Raw genomic sequence first — 22,846 nt, forward strand, 5'->3', positions numbered from 1 at the left:
AAATCATATCATGAGGTCATGGAGGTGTTCTGGAGGAAGTGCTGTCCAAGCTGTGACCTGAGTGATGAGTAGGACCTGGCAGGTAAATAGAAAGCTGACAGGAGGTCCCTGAGACAGTAGAGATTCGGCTCAATTGAGCTGTGGAAAGGCAGAGTGGCTGGAATTCAGTGATGGAGGCATTAGAGTAGCAGAAGATTGCCTAGAAGGACAGTAAGGGACAGACCTTGACGATCCTTGAAAGTCAGGCCCTGGAATCTGGACAATATTCTGAGGGAAAAAGGGAGCATGGCATTTGTGTTTTTAGAGTGGTCCCTCTGACCATTGTGTAGAAAATGGATTGAAAGGAATTAAGAGTGAAGGAAGGGAGGTGGTTCAGAAACCTCTACAAATGAGAGGTACTGGGGACTTGGATGAAAATGGTGCTGATGAAGATGAAGAATAGTAAATGGCCTTGGTGGCAATAGTTAACAATATTGTATCACAGCCGTTCCCAGCCTTCTGGCCATGGGTGGTGCTCATCTGTGGCCTGTTAGGAACTGGGTCACAGAGCAGGAGGTGAGTGGTGGGTGAAAATTAAATCATTCCACCTCCCAGTCCAAGGAAAAATTGTCTTCCATAAAACCAATCCCTTTTTGGTGACAAAAAGGTTGGGGACTGCTGTTGTATTATATACTTGAAAGAGCAGACTTTACATGTTCTCAACACACACACACAATTCTGTGGTTATGAATGTGTTGACCAACCTTATTGTGGCAGTCCTTCTACAACATATACTTGTATCAAGTTATCACATGGTATACCTTGAACTTACACAGTTTTATATGTTAATTATACTCAATAAAACTACAGAAAATGGCTCTTGGTGCCCGGCTGATCCTCAGGCTCTTGAAGACCCACCCCTACCTACTCCAGGCTCTGCCTTGGGCACTGACATGGCCCTGGCATGTGAGGGGCCTCGGCAGTGTGAGCAGGCTTGGTCTTACATGATTGTCATACCCCATCCTGACTCTTTGACAGTAGAAGCCAGTTAGGAGTCCTGGAGGTTTCCCTCAATGGTCGTGTGGTCTCCTTAGAGGTAAGGGACCCAGTGCTGGAGTGAAGTGAGCTGTGAAGGTCTCTGGCTTAGAGCTCAGTCCGGGGACTCAGGCAGCAGCTCTTTCTGCCAACCTGCCCTCTCCTGGGACCTTGCCCGGCCCTCAGCCTTCCTACCACTCAGATGAGGTCCCCAAGAACGCAAACCTTGGAGTGTTTGGACTTGATACCTCCTCAGGTATTCTCAGATTTCTAAACAGAGTTTTACTGCACATGCATTTTAAAAACCAGCACCATTAGTAAAGAAAATGTTAAAAATTCTATTTAACTCTACACACCAAATGTCAAGGCTCTTTGTGGAACAAGAGCAGGGCTTAATCTTGTTAATCAAGGGTTAATCTAGGGTTAATCATACTTCTCGGGAAGCCACAGACCGAAAGGGCAAAGTTCAGATGGTTTGGGCATGATCACCATTTAGAGTAATTCTGACCTGACATTTCTCAGGCCAGTGTCCCTCTGGCTTCAGTCCAGGCTGTAAACCAGGCAGTAGATTGGAAATCAGCATCTTGATCTCATGACCGTGAAGGGACATCTGCCTCTAGGTGTGTGGCCTTGAGCTGCATCTCCCGCTCCAGCACCAGTTCCCATGATGAGAAGGCGAGACTTCAGGAAAGACTCTGGGGAAAAGGCGATGGCACCCCACTCCAGTACTCTTGCCTGGAAAATCCAGGGACGGAGGAGCCTGGTGCGCTGAAGTCCATGGGTTCTCTTGAGTCGGACACAACTGAGCAACTTCACTTTCACTTTTCACTTCCATGCATTGGAGAAGGAGATGGCAACCCACTCCGGTGTTCTTGCCTGGAGAATCCCAGGGACGGGGGAGCCTGGTGGGCTGCCGTCTACGGGGTCACACAGAGTCGGACACGACTGAAGTGACGTAGCAACAGCAGCAGCAGCAACAATAGAAAGGAACTGGAAGCCAAGAAATATTCACTCGCCCTCCCCGACAGCAAAGAGTAGATAGCTCTTCTTAAATTAAAAATGATACTTCAGTTCAGTTCAGTTCAGTCGCTCAGTCGTGTCCGACTCTTTGTGATCCCATGAATCGCAGCATGCCAGGCCTCCCTGTCCATCACCAACTCCCGGAGTTCACTCAGACTCATGTCCATCGAGTCAGTGATGCCATCCAGCCATCTCATCCTCTGTCCTCCCCTTCTCTCCTCCTGCCCCCAATCCTTCCCAGCATCAGAGTCTTTTCCAATGAGTTAACTCTTCACGTGAGGTGGCCAAAGTACTGGAGTTTCAGCTTTAGCATCAGTCCTTCCAATGAACACCCAGGACTGATCTCCTTTAGAATGGACTGGTTGGATCTCCTTGCAGTCCAAGGGACTCTCAAGAGTATTCTTCAACACCACAGTTCAAAAGCATCAATTCTTCAGTGCTTAGTTTTCTTCACAGTCCAACTCTCACATCCATACATGACCACAGGAAAAACCATAGCCTTGACTAGATGGACCTTTGTTGGCAAAGTAATGTCTCTGCTTTTGAATATGCTATCTAGGTTGGTCATAACTTTTCTTCCAAGGAGTAAGCACTTATAAAACCAGAATATAATATAAAAATGTATAAAGGGATTGTTGATATACAGAATTCCTTTTCTAAGAGGTAATGAAATGATCAGCTTAATGTATAGACTTTACTAAGCATGTGTGTGTGTGCACATGTGTATAATCATTATGCAACTTATTTTTTTTCTGTTATGACCTAGAGAATAGTAAGCTTAGTAAAATAATTCAGAGAAAGAAAAATGCTATATGTTATCACTTATATGTAGAGTGTAAAAAATAATACAAGTGAATATATCTGCAAGACAGATTCATAGACATAGAAAACAAACTTATGGTTACCTAAGGGAGAGGTGGGTGGGGGAGGACAAGTTAGGGATATGCCATTAACAGATACGACTATTACATATAAAACAGATAAGCTGAAAGGTTATACTACTGTATAGCACAGGGAATTATACCCAATTTCTTGTAATAATCTCTAATGGAGTATAATCTGAAAAAAATACTGAATCATTATGTTGTACATCTAACATAATATTGTAACTCAACTACATTTTAATCAAATTTTGAAAAAAGGTATCAAAAACACTTCCTGGGTCATTAAGAAACTAAAGAAAGATATGGTAAGAGAAGCAGTCAAGACCTAATTTCTTTTTAGTACCAAAACTTTTTAGATCAACTTGGCCTGAGAGAAAAAGCTGGAAGAACTTTGCTGAGTATTAGCTTCTCTTTCAAGTAAATGATGTAATCTATGTTTTTCTCTATATGTCTTGAAACCATGGAAAATTGTGTGTGTGTGTGTATGTGTTTATTTCTATCCTTAGGAACATTGTTTTGGGAACACTCAATTTCTAATTATATTGAGGGAAAAGACCCTGAACACCATTTTCCATGCTAATGGAGAAATTTACCTAAGTGCAGACTGATGCAGCTATGTTCTTCCTGCCAAATTACGTAAAGGCTGCAGCTCCTCTCAGCAGAATGAAGGATGACACAGGGCACACATCACACTCGATTCGTAGCTTAGAGTTCTTTTCAAGGCTTTTGCCTGCATTTTATTACCTACTTACTATTAATTTATTACACAGGGTTTCCATATTTTAAAAGTAAAGTGAATGTTTTAGATGGATTGTTTGTCTTTCATTTCTTCCATATTGTTGACTTCTATTTTTTTTTTAATTTAGGCTGTTTATGCTTCTACCTGAGGTAGTTTTTCTTCAGTGATTGCATTAATTGGTGTGCATCCACTCTAGACATTTTTCAAAACAAGATCCCCACATGTTGAGTTTGTCTTTTATTCCCTCTTATCTACAAATCATTCTTCCCCTGGGGTGATTTACAGAAAGAAGCCTGTTTAGTGAAACTTCTTTGCAGTTTGCCTTAAGGGGCAGTCCCTTCTCAAATGTCAGCTTCTGGAGAAGTAACAGCTGTAGTAGAGAAAATTTTGTCCGTGACAAAAGGATTAGCACCAGGAACCAGTCTGAGCCTTGCCTACGGACAGCTGGTTATATTCAGCTCAATCAAGTCTGCATGAAATACCCTGGCCACCAGAGCTGCCTGAGAGTTCACACTGGCTACTTTGTGTTAAACCCTAGCCCTTCTCCTAGCCCTTCCTTTAGAGTTATCCTAGCCTTTCCTTATAGAGTTCCTTTCTAATTATCCTAGCCCTTCCTTACAGAGTTCCTTTCTAACACAGCTTTTTTCTTTCTCTTCTGAGAATAACTCCTTACATTTCAACTTTCGGTACGCTTAGAACAAAATTTTTTCCCTGGTCAGTGTTGAGCTGGACAACTCACTCCAGACTCATCGCACAAAAATTCCATGTCTTAATCTGCAGTTTGTGATTCAGTTCAGATCCATAGACCTTGGTGGTAAGAGAGGGGGTGGTGATGGTGGTGATGACCATGTGGGGAAGAGCAGGATAAGAGAGAGGAGCATCTCTTCGTGATCCCTTTTCAGCTCTATTGCTTTGGCTTAGGTGTGACTGCTGAGTGCACTGAAGGGTTTCTTTCTATAAGTACAATCAATAAATGCAAGGAGGATTTTCAGATAGACTCAGACACTGGTTTGGCTACAGTTTTTCTTTATCCCAGATTGTGGGGGAGTGGAGAGAGAGAGACAAAGAGAGACAGAGAGGTAGGTAGGTTCTGATCCTAGAGGGCTGTGAATTTTTCAGAGTAATTACTCTTCGGAAACTATGAATGGCTTAATGGTTGTTTTTGTAGAGTCACTAATTTACACCTCCTGCAATAGATTGAATTACTGGCTCAGGGGTAGGAACATCAGTTAGGTAAGCTTGGATTTAGAGCTTGAACAGAAGAAGGTTAGAGCCAGCCATCTAACTTCCCTAGACAGCGCAGAACTCATCCTAGGGGTGAATGATGCTGTCCTGTCTACTGTGACTTATTCCGGTTCCCGGAAAGCTGCTATTACTTGGCTCTGTTCCTGGAGGCAGTATTACCTAGAGGTTGTGTGGTGTGTGTGCTCAGTTGTGTCCAACTCTTTGTGACCCAGTGGACTGTAGCCCACCAGATTCCTCTGTACATAGGATTTTCCAGGGCAAGAATACTGGAGTGGATTGCCATTTCCTTCTCCAAGGGATCTTCCCAACCTGCATCTACTGTGTCTCCTGCATTGGCAGCCAGATTCTTTACCACTAGCGCCACCTGGGAAGCCCAGTGCTTAGTGGTTAAAAGAGTGAAATTTGGATCCAGACACTCTTGGGCTCAAATTCTGACTCTGCCATTTACAAGCTGAGTTAGTAAGAGTGTCTGGTGCATAGTGAATGCTTAATAAATGGTAGCTGTTGTCAGCATTAGTTGTCTTAGTGGTAAAAGTAATAATAATAAAGGTAGTGTAGCAGAAGTTGACTGTTAATACCATCCTTAAGATGCCGTTTAGGTACATGACATTTCTACATAGCCACATTGAGTGTGCTAAGGTTTAAGGGGCAGGGTGCTGAGGACTGAGAAGGCTTCTGGCAGGTGGCTCACGGGGGTCAGTGTCCTCTGGAGCCCATTCTCTCTCTTCGGCTTCCATTTCCCTGTCCATGCCTCTTTAATTTTTTTCTTTCTCCTATGTAAGATGTAGATAATAATAACCTCTGTCAAATTAGCTAATCCATGCGAAAAAATGAGCACAGTGCCTGAGCTTTAGGAATCACTCAAGAGATAGTAAACTTTTATTGTTCAGTTTTTCTCACTATACAGCAATTCATTATTTACCTATTGGTTGGCCTCATGACCTCTTAGGGATAGAGACTGAGTCTTACTCTGTTTATCTCCATCGCAGTGCCTGGCACATAGTAGGGGCTCAAAAACCAGCAGTTGCTTTTAGGAAGTTTCTGGTTTCTTCCTCCTACGGCTTTAGATAGCAAAAAGGAGTGGTTCCAGAAGAAAACGGTGGTAGTCCGTAACCATAGCTAGTATTAACTGTGTACTAGGCACTCTGTTAATTGCTTTACATGTTTTATTTTAAGGTAGGGCAACTGTGTGGGGCTAGTCCCATTTTACTAATGAGAACACTGAACTTTCTAGAAATGAAGACGTTTAGCAGAGATCGCCCACTTGGTCAGTGGCAGAGCAGGGGTTGGAAAGCATGCAGTCTCACTGAAGTGTCTCTGTTGCTTCCCAGAGGTGGGCAGGAAGCCAGGGAATGTGGCTCAGATGAGCGGGAAGTGGCTGAGGCATAGGTACAGCAATGAAAAGGGGCCAGGGCACAGGAAACCCTCCACCCTGGATTCCAGGTTGAATCTTCCTCCTGGCTTTCTGCAGACTGAGGGCTCCTTGGTTCAGCTCTGCTTCCCTGGGTTGCTGGCCTGAGGTTGGCATCCCTACTTTCGGCTGAGGCTTTAGGTACCTGCGTGGAGGAGGTGGTGCAGAGCATTGTTCGCACCATATGGGGCCCTATTTGCATTGAGTGAGCGCTCAGCTGTGCACAGTGTCTCCTTAATGAATCGCATGCCAGTCAAGCAGCGCTATATTTATCTAAGCCCTGGGAGCCGAGTGCCTGCTGTGGTTGGACTCACATGCCCCAGAACAGCGCCTCGCAGGTTGTTCCAGTTTTTCTTGTGGTCAGGGCCTTCAGGCCCTTCAATAATTTGTTCCCTGGCAGAATCAGCTGGTTTCTAGGTGTTCTGAAGCCAGAAAAAAATGTTTCCCTCCTGAAGGAAGGATATATACAGAGAAAAAGTGCTAAAGAAGGACCTTGAAACTACATCTCCTGTGCCCTTGACTTCAAGGCTACATTCAAACCTTGCAGACAGATGAGGCATTATTTTTCTTTTCTCTTCAGGTTTCTCAGTAGAGGACCCACTGTCCTGAGTGTGCCCTGCTCCTGTATCCCCGTCAGTTTAATTTCTTCCATATAATCTAAAACCTTTATGCATTTTTCCTTACTCTAAGAAATACTCTGTTTATATGTACTCAGATCAGAGAGCTTGCCAATGTGCTCAGAAATCAACAACAGGAATTACTGATATTTACTTAACATTTATTAAGTGCCAGCTACAATACTAAGCACTTGAGAGACATTATCTCATTTTTTTTTTCACCTCAAAATAACCCTTTCAGTGGGCATCATGTCTCTGTTTTATCAACAAGAATGGTTAAGTTTCAGAGATATAATTTGTCTGAGGTTACACAGCCAGTCTATGCAGGAGTCTAGCTAGACAGCAAAGTTCTTTACTAAATAGTTTTTTACTTCCTTTCTTCTTCCCAACTGTAGTCATTTTCTTCAACTGTTCTTCCCATCCCCACCAAATAAAAGCCCAGGCTTAAAAATTCACACACACACATACACAGACAGGACTGATAAGACTGCGACGATTTGGCTTAATGGTGTAGCCACTGTGAGACACAAGCCGTTTGTGGTTTTCTCAGGGTGTGTGCCCAGAAGTGGGATTGCTGGGTCATGTGGTAGTTTTATTCCTAGCTTTTAAAGGAAGCTCCGTACTGTTCTCCATGGTGGCTGTATCGATTTAGATTCCCACCAACAGTGCAAGAGGGTTCCATTTTCTCCACACCCTCTCCAACATTTATGGTTTGTAGATTTTTTGATGATGGCCTTTCTGACTGGTGTGAGGTGGTACCTCATTGCAGTTTTGATTTACATTTCTCTAATAATGAGTGATGTTGAGTATCTTTTCATGTGTTTGTTAGACATCTGCTCTGCATGACTTCTTTGGAGAAATGTCTGTTTAGGTTTTCATCCCACCCAAATGTTCGATGCAGCACTGTTTACAATAGCCAGGACGTGGAAGCAGCCTGGATGTTCACAGGCAGATGAATGGGTAAAGAAGGGTGGTACATATATACAACGGAATATCGCTCACCCATAAAAAGGAATACATTTGAGTCAGTTCTAGTGTGGTAGATGAACCTAGAGTCTGTTATATAGAGTGAAGTAAGTCAGAAAGAGAAAAACGAATTTTATATATTAATGCGTATATATGGAATCTAGAAAAATGGTACTGATGCACCTCTTTGCAGGGCAGGAAAAGAGACACAGACACAGAGAACAGACTTCGGACACCGTGGAGGAAGGAAAGGGTTGGATGAATTGAGAGAATAGCACTGAAACATATACACTACCATATGTAAAGTAGATCGCCAGTGGGAAGTCTCTGTACGAGGCAGGGAGCTCAGCTGGTGCTCTGTGACAGCCTGGAGGGGTGGGATGGTGCGGGGTGGGGGAGAGGTTCGAGGGAAGGAACGTACGTGTATCTGTGGCTGATTCACATTGTTGTATGGCAGAAGCCAACCCTATTGTAAAGCAATGATCCTCCACGTAAAAAATAAATTTAAAAAAATGCAAGCCATTCCTTCACAGGATTGTTTCTTATCCTTTGTAAAACTTTGGCACCTGTAGATTGTATTTCCCCTCAATGGAATATGGTATTAAGGTGCTTAACCTGTAAGGTGAATAACAGCCCAGATTCCCATGGAGGCAGGTGCCGCAGTCTTGGCCTTGTGAGATCTGTGTCATCTCTGCTGTGTGTTAGTCTCGGAGCGTGGAAAGAGAAGAACGCTGAGTTCTGGGTCTAGCCCTGCCGCTGGTGCAGCCTGTGACCTAGAGCAGATCACATCTGTTCTGCTGGTAGAAACTGAACTCAGTTTCCCACAAAGCTGAAATCTGAGTAGAAGGCCTTGACTTGGTCTTACAACCTAAAAGTCTGTTTGCCTTCCCACCTTAGTCAGTAACATTTACGAGACAGTGGCAAAGCTGAGTCTCCACCCCACCCAGGCCCCCAGTCTCATCATCTGCACAGGAGGAAGCGTGGGCCCGGTGCTCGCTGGCCTCGCCAGCAGCTCTCGGTTTAGAACTCCAGGGAGCTGCAGGCAGATGCCTCTCTCACCCTGCAGAGTTCTGACCAGAGAGGAGTTTCAGTGAACCCAGTCAGGGCTAATCTAAGTGAAAAAGGGAGTTATTGGAAGAATAGTTGTGCAGCTCATAAAATCCAAAATGTGTTAAATAACTAGACACAGGGATGCCGGAAATCAGGGTACCCTCAAATACCTCTTCAGCGAGAGTTCATGAACTTTCCCCCTTGAGCACTGCCTAGGATGACTCCCAACACAGCCCATTTCTGTGATTTTCTGTTAAAAATCATGAATTCTGTCATGGACTAGTCTATTGTGGGAGGGGGTGTTGGGGTGGGCAGGGTCAACCAGCAGCAGGAAGCTGCTGGAGGCCATTCTTGTGGGCAGTACAAACGGTGGGATGCCCCCACACAGGTGCACCCAGAAGCATACAAATATGCGTGCCTTACAGAGAAAGGCCATATATAGTAGATAATGATGTAAATAATGATGTGTTCACCATGGACAGCCACATCTGGGTGTTAAATGTGGGAGGAAGACACTATAGACCAGTAACAGAAATTACAATGTCACTTACTAAATGTTTTCAGGCAGCTGTGGTTAGAGGAAAGAGTAAGGGGTTTCAAAGCAAAAGCCTTGAGGGAGGGGCCATCCATTAGGTTAGCTTTGCTGCTGCTGCTGCTGCTAAGTTGCTTCAGTCGTGTCTGACTCTGTGCGACCCCATAGATGGCAGCCCACCAGGCTCCCCTGTCCCTGGGATTCTCCAGGCAAGAACACTGGAGTGGGTTGCCATTTTCTTCTCCAATGCATGAAAGTGAAAAGTCAAAGTGAAGTCGCTCAGTCGTGTCTGACTCTTCGCGACCCCATGGACTGCAGCCTACCAGGCTCCTCCATCCATGGGATTTTCCAGGCAAGAGTACTAGAGTGGGGTGCCATCGCCTTCTCTGAGCTTAGCTCTAGGCACAAAGAAAATCTCACAGTACTGTCTCACAAGGAAAGTACCACCACTGTGAATTAGGATCCTCCCTTCCTTCCTGCCACGCTTCTCAGATGGTGCTAGTGGTAAAGAACCCATCTGTTAGTGCAGGAGATATAAAAGACCCAGGCTCTATCCCTGGGTTGGGAAGATACCCTGCAGGAAGGCATGGCAACCCACTCCAGTATTCTTGCCTGGAGAATCCCATGAACAGAGGAGCCTGGTGAGCAATGGCCCATACGGTCACAAAGAGTTTGAAATGACTGAAGTGACTTAGCACGCAAGTACTTCCTTCCTGCCAGACCCTGTCTCATCTTTTCCACTTTGATGGGATTTGGGCAGTGTGCAATCCATTGAGAGTTTATGTCTTTATTTGTACAATACTCCTATTCCAACAATTAACAACAGCTAACACTTAACCAGGACTCAGCAAGTGCCCAGCAGGTCACGTGTGTATGAGCTGGGCTCCTCACGGTCCTTGGACACAGTGCTGGCACAGCCTGTATTTGTAGGTGAGAAACTGAGGCTTACCCGAGTTAAGGCTGGTGGTGAGGCATCCAGTCCAGTGGTGGACAAAGTGATGGAGCGGCCAGGCCCAGGAGCCTATGGCCAGGTCTGGATTCTGGCCCCTGCACTTCTGGCATGGAGTCCTTGGGCATGCTGCTGAGTCACTGATCTGTAAAGTGGGGATAAGGATGGGTCCCTTACCGTAGTGTGGGGCGGGGGTGTGTGATTTCATAACACAGGCAGTGCCTGGAGGCAGAGTGGTGCTCCGTTGTGTTTGCTGTTACTAATAAGGGCTTCAGTTAGTCCTGGGCAGATTAGAGATTGGAACCCAGGCTGACTGACTCCAAAACACATCCTCCATGGCAGAACCTGTCTGGTTCAGGCCTGAGAGGTGCAGTACAGGGGGAAAGGGGAGAGGAGGAAGAGGCAGGGGAGGAGCGAGGGAGCGCGGAGGAGGGGGGCCTCAGAACTCCAGGTTTCTCTCAGCCTTGTCGCTATGACCTTGAACTAGATACCTAGAAAGTTAGCAGCAGTTTCTGGATCCCTGTACTGGATTGAAGCATTGTGGCTTCCCCTTAAGCTTCTTACTTCAGGAGGCTTTAGGAAGGGGCTACTTGGGAAAAAAGAAGAGAAGAGACAGAGAGAGTGACTAAGAAGAGAGATGAAGTCAAAGAGAGAGAGAGAGAGAGAAAAGCAGATAAACATTCAGACTGACAGAGAGTTAGTGAATGATACCCAGAAGAAGAGAAACATAGACACCCACTTTGAGACGACAAAGGAAGGAGAGCAAGAGCTTAAAGAAAAGCAAGTGAGAGGCTGGGCGAGGTGGAGCAGAGACAGAGCGGAGGTGGCGGTGCTGCCCAGCCTGTGACTGCGGGAGGGGCAGACCCTGCAGTGCGTCAGTGCTCCATCTGAGCAAGGCACCTCCCGGGCAGCGGGCAGCCCAGGGGCTGGGCCATGGAGGGCTGTGACAGGAGGCCTCTTTATCTGAGTGGGAGACAGGAGCACTCTGCTCTGTGTCTTGCCCAGGATGCCACAGATTGGGTGCAGATTTTTCACCAGGTGGTAATAAAGGCTTGTTTGGAGAGACCTTGGGCTGAACAGCATACCAAGGTTGGGCCACAAGGGTGCTGAGACTTGGGGGCCTAAAGACTGATCTTACACCAGGGGATGGTTTCTATAAAAAGTCTCCTGTATACATTAGACAGACTTTGAGAATCTCTGCAAGGATATCCAGCCTTTGCGCTCATGCTCAGTCGCTTAAGTCATGTCTGAGTCTTTGCCAGCTCATGGACTGTAGTCCGCCAGGCTCCTCTGTCCATGGAATTCTCCAGGCAACAATGCTGCAGTGGGTTGCCGTGATCCAGGGATGGAACCCCCGTCTCCTGCATTGCAGGATCCATCCTTAATAATTACCAGTTTTACAGTAGGATTGATGAGGAATCTCAGTTCATAAGTAATGCATTTTTTAAAAACAATATCAATGTAGGGACTTTATAATCAGAGGAACAAAAGTTTTAAATTAGGTCCTCAGTACACTCCTGAAATGAGAGGGCAGGGAGAATGACATCCCCTGACATACAGCAGGTATGACCGTGTTCATCTCACAAGTGGGCAGTGGCTAAGGGGCAGGGCAGAATGTTTGAAAATATTTCTCCTTGATGCTTCCAAAATACTTTGAAAACCTGATGACAAGTCTCCCTCTGATTCTTCAAGAAGGATGAAATTATTAATGTCCCTTCAGCTTGGACAAGTTTCATTCCTTTGAGATTCTTCAGGGTTTAAATAAAAGGCAGGCGGGGATGATTTATTAGGTCGAGTCAGTTGAATGGTGCCTGTTGTGTTTGTGGCCCTGGGTTTCCCCTGAGAGGATCATGCAGCAGCCACTGCTGAACCAGCCCCCGCCCCTTAAGACCAGGTCTCCACCCCTTTTCAGTTTCCAATCAAGTTTGTAGCTGGCACACTCTTTCAAAGGTATTGCTTTTTGGTTTGAGAAATGATTCAGATGTGTCTTCTTTCAGGCTTTACGAAGGCAAGGAACAGATGGAGTTTGAAGAATCCATGAGACGGCTCTTTGAATCCATCAACAACTTGATGAAAAGTCAATATAAAACAACCATCCTTTTGCAGGTTGGTTTACACTACAAAAGAAAAAAAAATCTGCCTTTTCCCTTGGTCATCTGATAGAAAACAGCACGGTGAGATAATGCCTACTTTTGCTTGAATGGGCACAGCCCTGTGTCAATTGAAGGCCGGGGCTGGCCTCGTGGTATAAGGTATAAGGATGAACACCAGGGGCTCCTCGGGACAGCAGAAGGCTTGTTTGTTTGTTTCCCATGAAAGTAGCAGTGCTTCTTCTTAAATAACTCTGAAGCTTTTGCTCCCTGGAAGGAAATAGGTCAAACCTGATCCATTTTTAGTGGTGAGAATAGTTAAGGTGCCAGTCTCTGAAACTGTCCACTTTTTAATCTCAACACTGTAAACTCAGATCCCCTTTGGGGTTGAGAGTCTCCTTGATAAACAAGATACTTTGGAGAGAACGGGACCTCTGATTTAGTGGTTCATGATACATATCTACAAGCTCTGTAAATCTTTGAGAAACCTTTGTTTGAGAAAGAGTTTGGCAGCCAAGAGACTGAGTGAAGAGGCTGTTGAGGTTGACCTTCATAACTATCACGGCACTAATTCACAAGTGCCGCATGAGTTGTGAAGAAGAAAACTCGAGCACAATTGATCTAAACCAATGAGTCAATGCACACGACTTCCCCTTCTTTTGATAAGATATCTTTTTACTTGCTAACTTAAATGCGCGCTAGCTAGCTATGCCTGGCGTTGCCCGGCCTCAGGTTAGAATGAATGAGGTACTGGTGTTCAGCTAGAATGCAGGTGAGGATGCAAAAGCATAAGCCTTTCTGGGCGTGTCTGTTGCTAACGTGATGGGTTCCAAACTTTGCAGTGAAATCACATGAGGATCTTGAATTCACTCTGATGACTAATTACCACCAGCATACCTCCTAGTGGAATTGGTATGGAGTGTGACCAGGGAAAAGGGAGTTTGAAAATCTCCCCATTTGATTTTCATATAAAGTGAAGTTTGGGAATCACTCTGCTAATGTGATGGCTTCCTTTGATTTAATGAATGTTGGGAACTTCTGTGTGTGAGTGAGAGAGTGTGTGTGTGTGTGTAGAGAGGAGCTTTGTCTTGTTCATCATTATATCCTTAGCATATAGAAAGTCCTAGTATATAGTTGATACTTGATAAATATCTGTGGAATGAATAATCCTCAGAATAGGTGTTAAGATCTCTGTTTCATAGATATGGAAATTGAAGGGCTCCTATCTGCTAAGGGGTGTAGCTGGGATTCAGATCTCTTCCTGCCTGGCTCTAAGGACCATGTTCTGAACTGCTACATTATATTGTTATTTACACTACACATTTAGTACCTACTGGGGTTATGGGGCTTCCCAGGTGGTGTTAACGATAAAGAACCTGTCTGCCAATTCAGGAGACATAAGAGATGCAGGTTCTGTCCCTGGGTTGAGAAGATCCCTTGGAGTAGGAAATGGCAACCCTCTCCAGTATTATTACCTGGGAAATCCCATGGATAGAGGAGCCTGGCAGACTACTGTCCATGGGGTCTGTAGAGGCTATTGCATTGCATCAAGTCTGAAATAGGCTCCAGGGAAGCTGAAATGTGAGGGACAAACAGAGGAGCTGGTTGGCGGGGAGGAGAAAGGAGTCCATGCCCCAGAGAGGTAAAGGTGCCCAGAGAGAGACTATGTGACCTTGAGAAAAATGGGAATAAGTCATCCCACAGCCGTCCTTTCCAATTTCAGCACCGATTTCCCTGTGATGAACTACCTGCGTTTGGGGGGAAGGAATAAAGGGAATGCAAAGGCAGGGAAAGAAAGGAGAAAAGGGAAGCTAAAAGATGAGCCAGTGAGAATGTCTGATTCTGAGAGGACCTGGGTCAACAAAATGTTTCCTTTTGATCAAGCTGTCTGATTTAATGCTGGATTTAACCTCTCAAGGTCTCTGTTTCCTCATCTATAAAACTTTAGTGTCTGGGTGAAGATCAGATAAACATTGTTTGCAAAAGAGCCAATTATAAAATACTATACAAATGCAGAGAGCTAATAGGATTATTATGGCTTTGACATGAGTCTTTCTGCCCAGGTTTTGATTGTCTGGGTAGCTGTGTTAGAAAGTGGCCTGTGTCCCCTGGGACCTAGGCCAGGTTATGCTGGTTTCTCCTCATAGACTTCCACCCCAAGAGCCATGAAAAGGGACTTTGCCTTTGTAAAAATTTACTCTAAGGGCCAAAGTTAGCTTCTAGGATGAAATCAATGATGTTTTCTGTCTTTTCCTATGGTTGTTGAAAAGTTGTCAAAGAAGAATATACAGTCATATTCAAGTATGAAGAGCAATACCATCTGAAAAAACCAAATGCTCTTTTAGGGTATGCGGAGAGAGGGGTCAAGGTCATATGATGTCAGCAAACCTCGCACAAGGGGTCTTCTGCAGACTTTGATGTTCACTACTGGAGAAGGAGCTTTGGATGTCAAGCCAGGGAGATCTGAGTGGGAAATGGGCGTCCACACTTGGGCACGTAGCACTGGGCAAGTGATCTCAGTTCCTGGGCTTCAATTACCCTTTTATAAAATGGAAAGCCTGATGTCTGTCTAATTTAGAGGATTATTGAGAGGATTAAAGTAATGCATGTAAAGCATGGTGGGTAAAGCCTGTTACATAGTTCAATTTAAATAATTTTTAGTCATGTATATCTCTTCCTCCTTTCAGTTCAGTTCAGTCGTCAGTCACGTCCAACTCTCTGCGACCCCATGAATCACAGCGTGCCCCGCCCCGCTGTCCATCACCAACTCCCAGAGTTCACTCAAACTCATGAGGTCATTTTCAACAGAGTGGAATCTGGAAGGGAATATTTGTGTTTCTAACCTTGTCACATGAAGTCAAGCAGGACTTGACTTCAACTAGGACATCCAGTTATTCTGTTAGATCAAGAAACAGATATAAATTTCAAGGAGGATAAGCTTACAAGAACTGACTCTATAAAAAATAAAAAGAGGAAGGCAAAGTTTTGCCAGTGAAATAGGACAGCATGACTGGAGTCTTGATTCCGAACCTGCATGGGGTAGAGTAGGAAAGAGTGCTGTGATCTATTAGTAATGTCTGCCATAAGTTTTGGGTGAGAGCATGGAGAACGCCAATGATTGACACTCCCATTCAAACCTTACACTTCCAGCTGGGTAGTGGCTTAGGTGGAAGCCCTAATTCATGCCTGCCTGAGTTCAGAGTTAAGTCCATCTGGGTTAGTCTCAGCTTTGCCCATGTGAATTCTTGGACCCAAGCTAGTTATTTCTCATGTCTGAGGCTCATCTGGCTTTTGTGAATTGCTTTCTCTGGTTTTCCTTATTGTTCAGAGATGGCATGGCAGTATCTCACATGAAACTATGGAGAATTTAAAGCCAGGCATCCAAAGAGGGTAGAAAGAGCGTTAAAAACATCTGTCACTGATTGAGTATCAGGCATGAACCAAGCTTTCACATGCAGCGTTTTCAGTCCTGCCAGAGGTCTGCAAGGAGTCTCTGTCTTCATTGTCCATGGAGGCTCATAAAGTTAAATAATTCATCCTAAAGTGTACCTATCCATGGTGGTAGAGCTAGGATTTCAACCCACCCAGGTCTTCTAACGCCAAAGTTAATATTCTCTAATCCACAAAGAATGGGTATGGGCAAGCTTCCTGGAATGGGTGGTGTGCTCAGAAGTCGCCGTGTGTGCCAGCCCTGTGAACGCTGCTGATAAAGCTGACGGCGGGGTGAGACGGTCAGCATCTGACACTGGTGAGCAGGATGCAGCCCAAATGTGAGTCACGGCCGTTTGGTGACGTTGTGCAGATCCGTTTGACCCACTGTCCTTTAGATTGTGATTCTTCATCGCTCTCCAATTTGATGGTACGAGTGGAAAGATATAAGCAACCCATAATTACAGAGCCTGCTCCCTTGGCTGCTCTGATTGTCACACATGCTAATATAGCCACTAGAGCATCCAGGAAGCAGAGACCTCTGCCTTTTTTGTCTCCAGAACCTGAAACAGTAACTGTCACTTCAATACCTTTCAGCTGGCACAAGAATGAATACTCGCTTCCAGTATTTTATGTTTTAGCATTTATTATGTGTGACACATTGAGCTAAAAGCTTTACATATACTGTTAGCCCATTTGATTTTTTTTTTTTTAATAACAAACACCTTATTAGGCAACTACTCTTCTTATCTCTACTTTACAGATGAGGAAATGGAGGCTTAGGGAGATTGAGTAACTTAATCACAGTTAAGAAGTAGCAGGTTACTTGAATCTAGGTTGTATAGTCCAGAGCTTGAGTTCCTAATCACTGAGCAAAGTAAGGTTTCATTAAAGAATTGAACCTTTTGGCAAAATGCTAGGTGGTCAAGCAATAAGCTCCATAACCAGCAGTACAGATGGGCAGATGTCTGGTCTGTAGTCACAAATTCGAGCTATTAAGGAGGCCTCTTTCTTTCCTCCCTTTTCATCGTTAACTGTTGTAAAATATCCAAGAGTCTGAAGCAAGGGAAGAATGTGGTTCATTTTTGGGACGTGGACTGAAGGCTGCATGCTGAGCCCGTGGTGGGAGGAGAAGTGAGACTCAAGTGTAATAGCAAGAGCTGGAGTTTCCCCTCTGCTTGTTAATGATTGGAATGCTGTCCCTTTCCACTGTCTACTGAATACTTAGAGGTGATGTTTGGGAATGTGGGATGTATGGAGGATAGGTGAAATTTTGTTCCAAAGGGGCTGCTGGAATCATACTGATCGCTCACATTTTTCATTCAGTCATCACATCAACCTTATAAAGTAGGTGACTTTATTCCCTTCAATCTCCTGATGAAACGAGCATAGAGAGTTAATTTCCCCAAGGACAGGCAGATGAAAGAGACCCACTTGGATCTGAACTTGGCCTCTTCCACCAGTCATTTTAAACACTGAGCTCTCTTGCCTCCTGCTAGGCTTCAGGGGCCAGCACAATTCTGGGTTACTGAAAGCATGGAGATGTGTGTCTCCCAGAACCTGTTGGTCCCTCATCCCTTGCCTTGATGATAATTCCCAGGATTACCAGCTCTGGTGAAGTCCATCTGAAAGACAGGGGTGAATGTCTGGGGAGAGTAGATGTATTTTCCTCAGGGACAGCTCAGCATCTCTAGGAAGACTGCTTCTTCTGGTCAGCTATGGTGAATCCCTGTGGCTATGTCTGTCCAGTTTCCAGGGACCTTGACTGTCCATCATTTGACTAAAATAAAAGGATTGTGAATTGGTGGGATGGGAATATTGTCAGAGCTCTTGAATGAGGAAGGCGTCTAGTGTTCTAGTATAACTTTGCATCACTGCAAGATACCTTCTTTTGCACTAGAAGTCTGTCTGCTGGCACCGATACTGTGCAGTCTTACTCTGTGAAGGAGAGGGAGACAAAGAGAAACAGACCAAGAGAGTCAGGAAGAGAAAGACAGAGGGGGTGGGCAGGACAGAGAATGATAGATGAGGAGTCTGGAAACAGAAGAGAAAGACAGAGGGGGTGGGCAGGACAGAGAATGATAGATGAGGAGTCTGGAAACAGAAGAGAAATCCGCTTTGAGTTTGAGGGAGTGCAGCCGTGTGGTTCTGATTTTTGCTGTTATTCCTAAACATTTGCTGTGTGCTCACAGCCCAGGATTATCAGCTCTGGTGAAGTCCTTCTGGATAGCAATCATCACAAGTGTTTTCCTACGACTCCTCTTGGGACAGTAAAATCACTACTGCTTGACTGGGGTCTGGCTCTCTTCTTGAGTGCTGTACCTGGCTTCTGGCAGAGGGACTTGGAACTGATGATTCATCTGGGAAATTCACTTGGAGCCGCATTACAAACTAATTACTGATCTGGAAAATGTTTTCCTGGTGGCCTTTCTTGCAACCCTCATGTATGTGGTGAGAAGGACACTTGAGGCTTTTCAGAAAAAATGGTATCTTCTTTCAAAAGCCGTCCTCTTAGGGCTTCCCTGATGGCTTGGTGGTAAAGAATCCACCTGCCAATGCAGGAGACACAGGTTTGATCCCTAATCGGAGAAGATCCCCCATGTCTCAGAGCAACTAAGCCCATGTGCCGGAACTATTAAGCCTGTGCTCTAGAGCCTGGGAGCCGCAACTAACGAAGCCCTCACACCCTAGAGCCTGTGCTCTGCTCCCAACAAGAGAAGCCACCGCAAGGAGAAGCCCGAGCAGGGGTGGCCACCTCCGACTTGCTGCAACTAGAGAAAAGCCCTGGCAGCAGTGAAGATGCGGCACAGCCAAAATAAACACATACATTTTTAAAAGTTATCCTCTTAATGGGGAGACTTTTCTTCATCTACTTCCTCCCTGAGTTCGGCTTTGTCTCCTCTGTTAGAACTTCCCCAATTGCCAAGGTGGAAGTTTTCCTAAAGCAGAATAGGCAGTAGCGGAGCATACTGGCTAGAAGCCAGTTGGGAAGAATCAGGTACGTATCTTTGCTGTGTGGCTTATTGAAAGTGCAAGTTGCTCAGTTGTGTCCGACTCTTTGCAACTCCATGGACTATACAGTCCATGGAATTCTCCAGGCCAGAATACTGGAGTGGGTAGCCTTTCTTGCCAACCCAGAGATTGAACCCATGTCTCCCACATTGCAGGCAGATTCTTTACCAGCTGAGCCACCAGGGAAGCCCAAGAATACTGGAGTGGGTAGCTTGTCCCTTCTCCAGTGGATCTTGCTGACCCAGGAATCTAACCGGGATCTCCTGCACTGTGGGCAGATGCTTTACCAGCTGAGCTATCAGGGTGTGGCTTATTAGCTGTATGTATTCTGGCAAGTTATTTTACCTCTCTAGTGGAATGACAGTATCTATTCCTAGAGTAGTTGTAAAAATGAAGTGATATCATGCATGGATAAAGTTTCCACTAATGGCTTGCTACTTTGATTAATATATATTAATCCAAATATATATTCATATACATGTATATATATGCACACATACATGCATAAGAATACCTCTGTTGTGTTTTTCTTAAATATTATATATGATATAAGGATATATACTATGAGATGGGGTTTCCCTGGTGGATCAAACAGCAAAGAATCTGCCTGCAGTGTGGGAGATCTGAGTTCGATCTCTGGGTCGGGAAGATCCCCTGGAGAAGGGAATGGCTACCCACTCTAGTATTCTTGCCTGGAGAATTCCAAGGACAGAGGAGCCCAGTGGGCTACGCTCCATGGGGTTGCAGACACGACTGAGTGACTAACGCTTTCGTGTTTTTCCACCGTGAGATGAAAGTGATAATACAACGGCAGTGGTTTATGTGCGATAGTAGTATTAATGAGGGAAAAATATTAACAACAGTGGAACAGCCTGGTTCCCAGGAGGCCAAAGGGTCTAGAAAGCCGGGCTGTTTCTAGTTCCCAGGCCTTAGAGACGTGCAACCAATCAGATCCCCAGTGGGACTTGTGGCTGAGTTCTGCCTCCTGGGAGTGCTCAGTGGCGGCACCTGCGGAACGCACGTGCTGCCACTGCCCTCAGGCGTGTCCGGGCTGTGCGAAGGCAGGTCCCCTGAGGACGGTGACAGCAGACTTGGCAAACTTCCCGCCCCTTTGGGAAAGCACACCGCAGGCCCGCCGCGTGTCTGTGAGGCCACCTGGGTCAGATGGACGTTTAGTATTACAGCTGACTTGGAAATACCCGTGGAGTCTCAGGATGGGAACCACTCCGTTTGTTTCACTTTGTCACTAGCCCGGGGCTGGGAGGCTGGGAAGATGGGCTTCTTCTGCAGTAACCCTTGTGCCAGCCTCGTCCAGCTCCTGCTCAGTCACAGCTGAAGCACTGAAGTGTGAGTGTCCACACAGATGCCTGGTGACTGCTGCTCTACAGAATCACTCCAAAGCCCTGGAATGACATGCAGCACTTGAAAGCCAGCAACTTGCTGCAGACACAGAGTCCTGGTTTTCCCTGACTTGCCAAGGATTTCATGTCTGTTTTTGTTCCCTCACTTTGGTCTTAAATATGGCCTTAATCGATGAGCCCACAATATTCTTTGTCCAGGCTCTGGGTAGTGAGGGCTGGCTGATGTCAGAGAATTGAGAAGGGGAAGATACAGCATGCGTACTTTTGGAGGCCGCTGTGTACTGGGCATTACAGTAGGTGCAAGGTGTGCTTTAGTTGCCGTCACTGCCCTCTATCATTTGCCCCACGTGAAAATGCTGAGGCTTGGGGAGCGAGGAGACGGCCCTCTGCGTTTGCGGGTGTTGGGCGGAACACTGGGGATCCCCCTACCTCAGCTCCCTGCGGGCCTAGAGTAAAGGAAGGAACTCTGTTCTGTGTTCCTCAGCCTAAGAGTAAAGGAACGAACAGTTTGTTTGAATGCTTAGACCGGCCTTTATCAGGGCACGTGCCTCAGCATGTGGCATCTCTTTAAGATGAGGAGATTGTAAGCTGGCAGCCCGTGGAGAAGTGCAGCCTGCAGGGGTGTTTGATTTGGCTAGAAGTGGTAAAACAAGTGAGCAAGAATGCCTTATTCTTTAGAGTGTGGGTTCCACACACCTGATCACTTCCCACTGGCCTACGCTCTTCTTATTTCACTTCTGTCTGCTGCTTACCCAGCCCTGCAGGCATCTGCTTTTGCTGTATCTTGATGTTTCCTGATACAGATGGCCTGACCAACTAGGCTGGAAGGCACTGTATGTGATAACTGCCTGGAGGAATGTCATAGTGCAACTTAGCATATTAAAATTCAGAGAAGTTCTGCAAAAAAAAAAAAAGTATCAGAACTAAAAAACGCACCTTACTGGTCTTATAAGCAAACGACCTTATCTTTGCTTAAACCAAACTTTCCCCTAACTGATTGCAAATCCTTTCCCTCCCACAGAATACCTAACATCATCCTATATAGTACAAAGGTGTCCCAATAGAGCCTAGTTTTAGAAACATTTGCTCTGGAATCTTTTTATCTCTTGTCATCTTGATTTGAAAGAATAAAGAGTAAATCTTCAGACATAAAATCCAATAACTATAAAGAAAAGGTCTGATGCATCTGACAACATACAAATTAAAATCCTTCTGTACAATGAAAGATACGATAAACAAAGCTAAAAGAAAGCAACAGTCAACTACAGGGGAAGTAAAAGAAAATTCTTGCAAAATATGTTACTGCAAAGGGGTTAATATTAATGATATATAAAGAATTCCACACCAATAAAAGAAATCACCCAAAAGAAAAAATGGAGAAAGAATACAGGCAAGTAGATAGTAAACATTTGCATATGTGCTCATTTTGTATGTCCAACTCTTTCCAACCCCATGGACTGCAGCCTGCCAGACTCCTCTGTCCATGGAATTTTCCAGGCAATAATACTGGAGGGGGTTGGCATTTCCTTCTCCAGGGAATCTTCCCAGACCAGGGATCAAACATGCATCTCTTGTTTCTCCTCCATTGACAGGTGGCTTCTTTACCACTGTGCTGATAGTAAGTACAGTTCAATAAATATAGAAAGGATGCCACCTGCACTAGAGCCAGAGCGTTGCAGATAACAGCTGCAAATTATATATCAGGCTGACAAAATTAAACAGACTTGCACACTAGTGTTCGCAAGGTTATAAGTTTAAGGAAATTGATTACTGCTTCTTTCTGAGGCAATATGACAGATTCTTCTAAAACATATATGAATATACATTTGTGTGTACATTTGCCTGTGTGAACATACATCTGATGCACTAGCTCCTCTTCAGCAGTGCATCCATCCCATTGGGATTCTCAAAGACACACAAATGCATGTGTTTAATATTTTCTTGCCACTTATTTTAAGATAAAGAGAAACTAAAGATAGCACGGAAAGTGTGACAGTGAAAGTGTTAGTCACTCAGTCGTGTCTGACTTTTTGTGACCCCATGGATTGTAGCCCACCAGGCTCCTCTGTCCGGAGAATTCTCCAGACAAGAATACTGGAGTGGGTTGCCATTTCCTTCTCCAGGGGATCTTCCCTACCCAGGTATTGAATCTGGGTCTCCTGCATTGCAGGCAGATTCTTTACTGTCTGAGCCACCAGGGAATTCCAAGAAAGCATGGAGTCCATTAGTAAGGAGGACTTGGTGTACCCACATGAGTCTTGTTATGCAGTGGTGAGAAATGAAGAGCGCACTCTATGAATTGATGGCAGAAATCCTGGTGGTACATGGTTAGCTGCAAAAAGCAAGTTACAGAACTGTGTAATCACACACATCCGCGTGCACAGGCACATGCATGCAACACACACAACACACACACGTTCATGCATAGAAAGCAATCAGGACTCATTGCAATGTTGACTGTGACCCCTTCTGAACTGAGCAGTAGGGATTGGGGCGGAGATGGAGATACAGGACTTCAGGGATAATT

At 45.2% G+C, this 22,846-nt stretch overlaps 1 protein-coding gene across 1 annotated transcript in view; it reads left to right on the forward strand.

The window, feature by feature from the left end:
• The window catches only part of DOCK2 (dedicator of cytokinesis 2), a 457,789-nt gene that overhangs the window by 100,912 nt on the left and 334,031 nt on the right, over positions 1-22,846 (forward strand). Inside the window, exon 23 of the mRNA XM_027520183.1 lies at positions 12,425-12,533. Coding sequence (XP_027375984.1) covers positions 12,425-12,533 — 109 coding nt within the window. The remainder of the gene's footprint in view (positions 1-12,424; positions 12,534-22,846) is intronic.

Source organism: Bos indicus x Bos taurus, chromosome 20, assembly GCF_003369695.1.
Source record: "Bos indicus x Bos taurus breed Angus x Brahman F1 hybrid chromosome 20, Bos_hybrid_MaternalHap_v2.0, whole genome shotgun sequence".
NCBI classification, from domain to species: Eukaryota; Metazoa; Chordata; class Mammalia; order Artiodactyla; family Bovidae; genus Bos; species Bos indicus x Bos taurus.